The 9268-nt window shown below is 31.2% G+C and overlaps 2 protein-coding genes across 4 annotated transcripts in view; one reads left to right on the forward strand and one right to left on the reverse strand.

Moving 5' to 3' along the window:
* On the forward strand, nt 1–3540 carry LOC107029905 (alpha carbonic anhydrase 7-like). The gene is made up of 7 exons (XM_027919506.1): nt 1–109; nt 592–812; nt 1514–1620; nt 2289–2394; nt 2702–2875; nt 2986–3039; nt 3415–3540. Exons 1-7 carry the CDS (start codon nt 1–3, stop codon nt 3487–3489), a joined length of 846 nt encoding a protein of 281 aa, XP_027775307.1. The 3' UTR covers nt 3490–3540.
* A 458-nt stretch (nt 3541–3998) lies between these two features.
* Nucleotides 3999–9268, reverse strand: part of LOC107029351 (E3 ubiquitin-protein ligase RZFP34) — a 6393-nt gene continuing 1123 nt past the window's right edge. Inside the window, exons 1-13 of one of the 3 annotated variants that reach the window (XM_015230747.2) lie at nt 8373–9252; nt 7975–8118; nt 7802–7889; nt 7657–7716; nt 6933–6965; nt 6762–6839; nt 6635–6678; nt 5886–5926; nt 5564–5646; nt 5260–5351; nt 5006–5075; nt 4646–4687; nt 4378–4557 (exon numbers count right to left, since the gene is read on the reverse strand). In XM_015230747.2, coding sequence (XP_015086233.1) covers nt 4408–4557; nt 4646–4687; nt 5006–5075; nt 5260–5351; nt 5564–5646; nt 5886–5926; nt 6635–6678; nt 6762–6839; nt 6933–6965; nt 7657–7716; nt 7802–7889; nt 7975–8060 — 867 coding nt within the window. In that variant the 5' untranslated portion in view covers nt 8061–8118; nt 8373–9252 and the 3' untranslated portion in view covers nt 4378–4407. Of the gene's footprint in view, nt 4558–4645; nt 4688–5005; nt 5076–5259; nt 5352–5563; nt 5647–5885; nt 5927–6634; nt 6679–6761; nt 6840–6932; nt 6966–7656; nt 7717–7801; nt 7890–7974; nt 8130–8372; nt 9253–9268 lie in introns of those variants that run through there. The other 2 variants (XM_015230745.2, XM_015230746.2) reach the window with 2 other exon arrangements.

Raw genomic sequence — 9268 nt, forward strand, 5'->3', positions numbered from 1 at the left:
ATGAAGAAACAAAGCTCCAATTTAATTTTAATTATTTTTGGATCATTCCTCTATTTATCTATATTTTCGAATGCAACATTCATTGGTCATCAAAAAAATGAAGGTGGTGGTAAGTAATATCATTCTTATAAGCTTCTTTTAATATATACATGTTTAGTCGATTTCTCAAATGCAATATACAGAATCAAAATCAAAGCTATTGAGTTCATATGAACTCATCATATACGTTTTATCCTCCTCTTCCTACTTCCAGAGTCGATCCTAAAAAAGACTTTGTGCATGTATATTCAATCGAATCTATTATTTTTGTTTCAAATTATGGGGGTCGAATCCAAAAATAGTCACTTTTCAACCCCATGTATTATTCACGGAGTATCAGTCTTAACGAGTGTGAAATTTCAAAACCCTAAAGCTATTTCAATTTTTCTAAAACATTCAAGAAAGTGGCCAATAATGTAAATTTTCTTTTATTAACCTCACTGACTCTAGGTTCTGATTCGCGTTTCGATATTCAAATGTTTGTTATTTTTTTTTCTAATTTCTATTATTTGATGTATGTTGATACTAATTTTGATTTTTTTTTATGTGTAGAAACTGAGGATGAGGTGAAGTTTGATTATAATGAAAAGAGTGAAAAAGGACCAAGTAAATGGGGAGATTTAAATAAAGAATGGGAAACTTGCAAGAATGGGAAAATGCAATCTCCAATTGATATTTCAAGTTGTAGAGTCAAAAATATGAGAAAAATGGGTCACATAAAACACTACAAGCCTACTAATTCTACTATAAGAAATAGAGGACATGATATTTCAGTAAGTATTTAATTTATTTTTTTTTATTAAAGATATTCACCATTTTTAGAATATTCTAATTGATTTTTTTATTCTTTCTTCTTTTACAAAAAATTACAAGTGGTATTATGAAAAGATTCAATATTATTAGCAAATTAGTTAGTTCTACTATTTCGTTGTTGTTACTATTTATTGATATGTTTTTCAATTGTTATATTACCTTTTTTTTTAAAAAAAAAAAGTATTTTGAGTTGTTACGCTTGACTCGAGTCTTTTGAAAACAATTTTTTTATCTCTTTAAGGAAGGGGTAATTAAATTCGGCTATACGTTATTGTTTATATATCCTGTCAATGAATAAAATCTAAACTTTATGTAAAAAAGTTGGTGAGTACTTATTAAGCGGAACTAGCGCTTATTGACCTATTTGTGAAAAATCAATCATATGGGTGAAACATGACCTATTTGTGAATTTTTACTTTATTATTTATCGATCGAAAAATATTAATTTTTTGTGTTTTTTGATATATTTTTAGATTTTCATTTTCATCTTTTTGTCACAACAAGTTATAGGTCCATGGATTCATTAGATAACTACGAATAATTAATAACAAATCAAATTAATTGCGATGAAATCTCAAATTTAAAATAATATAATTAAAATTCTGAATCCGTCTATGATCTGTTTATATTATAATTTACTTATTTATATATATATATGCAGTTGCATTGGCATGGGGATGCTGGATCAATTTTGATGAATGACACAGACTACCCTCTTATACAAATTCATTGGCATTCACCATCTGAACATACTATTAATGGTAGAAGGTACCAATAATATTTTACTCCCTCCGTTTTAAATTATTTATTATTATTTTTAAAAATAATTATCTCAAATTATTTATTATTTAATAGTTCAAAATAAAATTATTTTTTTAAACAAATAAGGTGGGGAAAAGGGATTACAAGATTAGATCAGCTAGTCAATCAATTAAGCTATTATTTTTTTCTTAATAAATTATTTTATCGCTAAAAATAATTAATTAAACGCATATCAAAAATTTATTTTTTATTTACTAACTAATAATGTAAAAATATTTTCACATAAATTACAAGGTAATTACATATAAATATTGAAATAAATGTTAATCAATAACCTAATAAATATGAATTTCCAAAAATATTTCACTGAATCCTTCTCTTTATTTATTTGCTATCTTTGTATCTGACTTGATATATGATATTTTTTCAAAATCGCAAAATGTTTAAGAAAAAATATTTTAAATTTAATATTACTTTTTATGTTGGAGCAGTTTTTCTTTATGAGAAAACTTTTTAATACTTGCGCTGTAAAATAAATTATAAATATTTATGTCTTATAAATTATTCATTAATAATAAAGATAAATTATTTTTAAATATAAAAATACCATTTTATGACTTTTTTTATCTACTTTAATTAAAAAAAAAATTCTGATTTGAATTTTGAATTGATAGGTATGCATTGGAATTGCATATGGTTCACCAGGAGCAGGTGAATAAAAAAACAGTTGTAAATGCTGTCCTTTACAAATTTGGCAAACCAGATCCATTTATTTTTATAGTAAGTATTTTTATTTTTTTTCCCTAAATCTATTTATTGTCAATAATAATTAAATTTATCGACGCAAATTTAATTTAGCCGAACCTTAAAAAAAATATAAAAAGTCATAATTTTTTATTACTAGTAGGAAAATTCATTGTGGAAAAAAAAATCCTCTTGTTTTTTTTTCTTTTACTGTTTCAATCAAATATCCGTGGAAATAACCTCTGAACATTTTTCAGTAATTTTTTATTCGTATTTATCGTTGCTCCAACATTCCCTTTCGATATATTTATATTATTTTTGATGTTTTTTTTTTATATTATAGTTGAGGGCACATATATTATCTATGATAGATCAAGAAGGTGAAGAGAGGAGTTTGGGCATAATTAATCCAAAGTATATTACTAATAATATTCATAAAGAAAGTTATTATGAATACAAGGGTTCACTCACTATTCCTCCTTGCACAGAAGGTGTTACTTGGATAGTCAACAAGAAGGTAAAAAAAAATTATTTTTTTTAAAAAAAATACAATTTTTAAATATTATAAAATTTATATGAGATTATTAGAACTATATAATTAATTAAACATTATTTATTTTATTTTAGGTAGAAACTGTTTCAAGATTTCAAGTGAAGTTGCTTAGAGAAGCTGTACATGATGTAAGTTCCCCTCTACTTTTTATTATTTCGGTTGTTTTAATTTATCCGTCTAATTTTTTTTAAAAAAATAATCTTTTATATATATGTTAATTCTAATACATGTTTAAAATCATATATTTCGATAGATTATGCATATATTTAATATGAAACAAAACCGTCAAAGTTTTTTGTTTTTACTTTAAAAATTCGGTGTCAGGTCAAATTACGAGATATAAAATGAAATAACGGAAAGAACATTTTAAAAGTAGTTTTGTTTGAATGTTTTGTATTGAAAAATAATGTTTTGTATTGTTTTTTTTTTCTAAGTTTGATTTGGTATTATATATATATATATATATATATATTATGTAACAATATTTATTATTATTATTTCAGCATGCTGAAAGAAATGCAAGGCCATTGCAACCAAATAACAACAGAGAAATTCAACTTTTATTCTCCAAGCACTAGGAGCATGTCAATATTCACAATACCTGCTTTTGAGATTCGACTAATTCAAATTCGCATTGAAAAGTCTCATTTGGAAGTAAAATATTTTCTATCAAAATCGTCTCCGGGGCTACATTTTTCTTTTATAGAAATTTTAGAAAAAATGTAGTAGAAAAAAAAAAGAAAAAAGAAAAAAAAATTGTATTCTATATTTGTATTAAATTTTTATCTGAATATTGATGGAAGACAGGAAGAAACAAATTAAGACTAAGTCAGTTTCATGTTGCATAGAGCTTTCTTATTAAAGATTTTTCTATTTAGAGGGATCGAAACCAAGACCTCTCGATAAAGAGAAATCACACTTTCAATTTGTTAATCAAGAAGAGTGTATGAGTGTCTCTCATTAAGCCTCGAAAATGGAAAAACTCCTAGTAGAGAGAGCATTCCCTTAAGTGGGACGTTACATAACGTCAATCCAGATTAGTCAGACTAGTAAATTTCGAATACTAGGTAAATCAAGGAACAAAACATAGCAACAAAATCTACACTCTTTGTCAAGTTTGATGAAGTTTTACACAAATACTGCTAATCAAAGTTCATTTTGCCATATCTTCTTGTATTCTATACGAGTTCAACAGAATTCAGTAGTTTTTCTCTCGAACTAATATTTGTATTGAGGAGAATCCACTCAATACATATAACTAATCTATCTCGAATCTAGAAAAGTAAAAAGGACAATGAGTTCAGAACAAGAATAAGTGAAGAATGTTCGACAACTCCCCTTGTTGCAAGTAACGACATGTAAAATTCCTCCTTGATGCTTACCCTGGTAAACTCGTGAAAAATAATGAAGTTATAAATCATACCAATTGTTGCAATCGTGACTCGTGGGCATTGATTTCATCGTTGAAAAGCTTGTCAATGTCGCGATGAAGAACCTCATCTAACCATTTCGGTAATATTAGAGCATGAACTGGACCCTCCTCTTGTCTGCCTTGTATTATAGGATTTGCAACTTGGACATTTATGTGCTACTATATGAAAGTTAACCTCAGATGTTTCTGCACAGTCGTTGCAAAGAATCCAAACCTAAAACTCAACGAAATTCAAATGTAAGGTAAAAGGCGATCAAATTCATGTACGAAATTTCAAATGGATCGATAAACGTGTTTCTTACCTTCTTGTCCTGATACATTTCAGGCATATCTGTTGATGCAACCTAGAATTAGAAAATAGACGAAGCTTGTCAGTTTGAAGATAAGAGTCGGGAAAAAAAGTGTCAATCAGCTTAGTAACTACTCCCTCAGTTTCAATTTGTTTGTCCTACTTTCCTTTTTAGTCCGTTTAAGAAAGAATACAACTCTTTAGTTCTAACTTTCCACACGACACGTTTAAAACATTAAAGGTCATTTTGGTACATTCTACGTATCTTTAGCTTAAGATCAGAAGATCCAAATGCCTTCTTTATTTTCGTGAGCTCCGTGTCTAGGAAATTAGAGACAAACAAATTGAAATGCAGGGAGTATATAGTGTGTACCTCCTGGTCCAGTTGCTCCCAGACTCGAGACATGTCACAGTATGATCTTGAGCAAACAGGACAAGAATACCTGCATGCACAAATTATTGGAACCGAGCACAATGCAACCAAAGTCTATGTTGCTCGGATCATCCAAAAATGCATAGCTTTTGGAGGATCCGACAAACAACTAGCCATGTTTTTTAAGACTCCGAGCAACATAGACCAAACGGGGAAGGGTGTTCATAGAAAGTAATAACACGTTATGTACGTACTGGAAATGTTGTTCCATCTGCATGACACATTCCAGATGCATTGTGTGACCGCAAGGCAAGACGATGATGTTTTTTGTTGTATCAAAAATATACTGCATGAAGTTGAAAGAATTATGAGGCAGAGTTAGGAATTTTACTAAGGGGGTTCAAAATCTAATCATATATATACATAAAAAAATAATTTTGATACGTTAAAAAATATACACTATATCTCATTCGGAAAAATATAGTGTAATTTTTTGACATAAACCCCTTACGGTACCCTATGTCCGTTTCAGGGTTGTCATCGGAATTCTGCCCTTACCTCAAAGCAAACAGGGCAATTGTGGTGCATCGCTCTTTCTATACATTTATGTGATTCCTTCATTGAATTTGTATAGCAGCATCCTGCAAAAGGAAGGATGTTCCATAACACTAAATAACTGAAGACAACCTAATAAGTTGAGATGCTCGAACTCTCCAAAATGTCGCTGCACTGATGTCGGATAACCCATAAGTTTAAGATTGCACTGCTCTTGGAGGATCCGACACGCACCACAACAATTATAGAGAGTCCGAGCAACATTGTTGTTAAGAGCTTTTATTGCTGAAGTAAGTTCTAAGTCAAGGTTGAGCATCACACTCACCACATGTGTCACAGTGAAAGAAATTCTCCTCGCCACCCGTTCTGTTTTTCAAATATTTTTGAACCGAAAATGATGAATAATATATTAGACACAACGTTACCGCACCAAAAATATACAATGGCATGTGCAGATGATGCAACTGATGTAAGTTTAACTGAAATGGTAGTATATTTTCGTTATTTTTATTATTTCCATCTTTCTCATTCTTAGTTTTCTATTACTATTTGTTGTCTCTTATCCCTCGGTTTTATTACTATCATGTTTTTGTCACGGGCTATGTTTCCATAAGTGTTGTGTTTTTGCTTTCCTTGAGCCGAGTGTCTAATCGTAGACAGCCTCTCTAGACCCCACTTGTGGGATTACACTAGGTATGTTGTTGTTGACACGGGTGCTACAACATTTTTGAAGAGTCCGAGCAACATAGCTTATGTCTTTTTATGGCTGTAATGCAGATATAGAAAGTAAAGAGACACAAGAATACTAAACTAGACTGTATCATTTCTAATCCCTACAATCTACAATCAACCACAAGTAATCCTAATTACATATGAAACTCGCTAATGGGACATCATTTAGCGTGCACTTAAAACGAAGCGCCTTCTTAAGAAAGGCTGCCTTCAGCCCATTTTGTGACTACAGATAAGCCTATGTTTCAGATGTTGTTGACTTTGTGTTTACACAAATATGGTGTAATTAGGAAAATGCAGTAACGAACCGATAATGATGTACAGTATGAGAAAGATGTTAACCTGCAGATTCCACATTTATCACAGTGGTATTGATTCTTCGAGACCTAAAAATAGCAATCATCTTGTTAAAGCATAGTATAAATATCAAGCAAACAGCATCGTAGACGAAATATTTGAAGAATTTTACATCATCATCGAAGAAGTTGCATTTTGAGCAAAAGTACTTCCCCATGCAAACCCCGCACTGGATGCATTTTTGTTGAACCTAAAGCACAATCAAGGACCAAGCAAATTTAATATCAACTCAAAGACATTTATAAAAACTTGAATCGAGCGGTTAACAATTGAGGGAACTCACATCCTGTTCAGTATTACACAATGAGCAAATGACCTGAAAAACATATAGAGAAAGCATACTCGAATCAATCAACATCAAAAGGTATGAACAAGAATCTTAATCAAATACAAATGTGGAGCTATATAGACCGACACCCTTTGTCGGAATATTGTATTGTGTATACAAAAAATTGTATTATGTATATAGGTCAAAAGTTAAATTTTATACATACATATCAAATCTTGGACACCCTTAACCAAATTCTTGTTACTACGATTACGCCATGACCACTCACACATTATATAAATCAAATATGTCTCAAGCAAGCTCGGATCGACTATATGATTCTTCATTCACCATGTCTAACAGTTTAAGCTCATCTCAGTGTAGTATCATATATAACAAAATCAATCATAAAAAGCACTTGACGTTCTCTATATTTTCCTACGAGGATGACAAAACTCCTGTGGCTAAACATATCTCCCAGTAGCAAAATGTTCTACCTATTCACACAATCAAACTAGAATAGCTTCATTGAGAGTTACACATAACATAAAGCCTAAATCACCTGCCCTTTGTGTTCTTCTTCCCTTATCTAGAGGATTACCTATTTTAAGATGTGTTGCTCGAGATAGCTTTAGGAGGATCCAACACACACACGGGTGATATTTTGAAGAATCCGAACAACATACGCACAACTATAGAATCTTTATACAACAGAAGAGGGAAAACATTGAAAACCAACCCTTTTAATATCATGACGAGGAATATCGTGTCGTTCGAGTGGATCAACATCTAAAGAATTCTGATCAAGAAATGAAAAACTAAGATTAATTCTCACATAAAAAGGAAAACAAAATTTTTTAGCTGAATATGAAAAAATTTTCTACCTTTGAGTCATTATGGCAATGTCTGCAATCAAATATCTCATCACAACAAGGTGCTCTAATTTTGCATCTCCTTCTATAATGCGAGCACCTAAAGAAGAAAAAAGGAAAACCGATTAACAAAAATCATGAAACTAAACTAGGATTAGAAAGAAAACAAAAAAAATGAGAAATACCCGTAATTCCCGGAACCCATCTCCATCGTAGATTCATCACCAGTAAAAGAAAGAGTGGTTATATGTTCCTCCAAAGTACATTCCATTTTCTTCACCAGTTCTACTGAATCAAGATTATTTTTTCCAACGGATACTCAAAAATCCCTGAAATTCAACTAGTCATGGTAAAATATATACAAATTCAGACATCAAAAGGTTTGGAACAGCACTAAAATCATACCTTTAACTATAATAAAGTACATATAAAAACCCCAACATCAAGAAAAGATTGACTCTGAGCTAAAAATCAGACCTTTAACTATGGCAAACGATATACAAATTCAGACATCAAGTAAAGACTGAAACTGAACTCCATTCTCTTCACCCAACAACAACATACTTAGTGTGTGTACACATACCTTACCGCTACCTCCACGAGGTAGAGAGGTTGTTCCCGAACGACCGTCAGATCAAGTAAGCATTTCGAAAAAAGAAAAATAAAGAAGTAAAGAGGACATAGCAAATAATAGGGAAAACATTACATAGCATTCATAAGACAAGGAACAATAACTATAGCCAAAAAACGTGATAACTCAAAGCACGTGAGACAACAGATAATCACAACAATCGCAGGACAAGAAACAACGAGAATAATGCTACTACTACTGTATGAGCAGATAATGCGCACCAAATTAACACCGAGCCTATTGCTCAAGGAAGTAAGACAATACTCTACTAACTACTAACCTTCTATCTTAATACGCGACCTTTCATTTACTACTATCTAAGGACATGTCTTCGATAAACTAAAGATGCATGATGTCATGTCTAATCACCTCTCTCCGGTATTTTTCGCCCTACCCCTACCTCTCATTAAACCCGCCATAGTCAATAACCTCTCAAACCTCCTCACTGGGAAATTTGCGCATCTCCTCCTTACATCCCCGAATCATCTCACTCTCACTCCTTCGTCGAACACGAAAGTCATTCCGACCTTGTCCCGAATATCTTCATTCCTAATCTTTTATCTCTCCATCAATTCTACTAAATCACGAAATTTCTCCCAATGTGTACTCAAAATCCTAGTATTTCAACTAATTATGACAAAGAATTTACAAGTCCAGACATCAAAACAAATTTAAAAATTAATTTTTTTAGTTCTGGAAAAAAAATACACAAATTCACACCTCACAAAAACACTGAAACTAAGCTAACAATAAGCCATTTAACTATGACAAAATAAACTGAACTTCATTCTCTTCACCCAATTCTTCTAAATCAAGAAATTCCTTCAAATGGGTAACTGACCCCCCAC

The sequence above is a fragment of the Solanum pennellii genome, chromosome 9, assembly GCF_001406875.1.
Source record: "Solanum pennellii chromosome 9, SPENNV200".
NCBI lineage: Eukaryota > Viridiplantae > Streptophyta > Magnoliopsida > Solanales > Solanaceae > Solanum > Solanum pennellii.

Coding starts and splice junctions, on each gene's coding strand:
- LOC107029905 (XM_027919506.1), top strand. CDS start 1: ATGAAGAAACAAAGCTCCAATTTAATTTTAATTATTTTTGGATCATTC. Junction 813..1,513: donor ATAGAGGACATGATATTTCA/GTAAGTATTTAA, acceptor ATATATATGCAG/TTGCATTGGCATGGGGATGC. Junction 1,621..2,288: donor CATACTATTAATGGTAGAAG/GTACCAATAATA, acceptor TTGAATTGATAG/GTATGCATTGGAATTGCATA.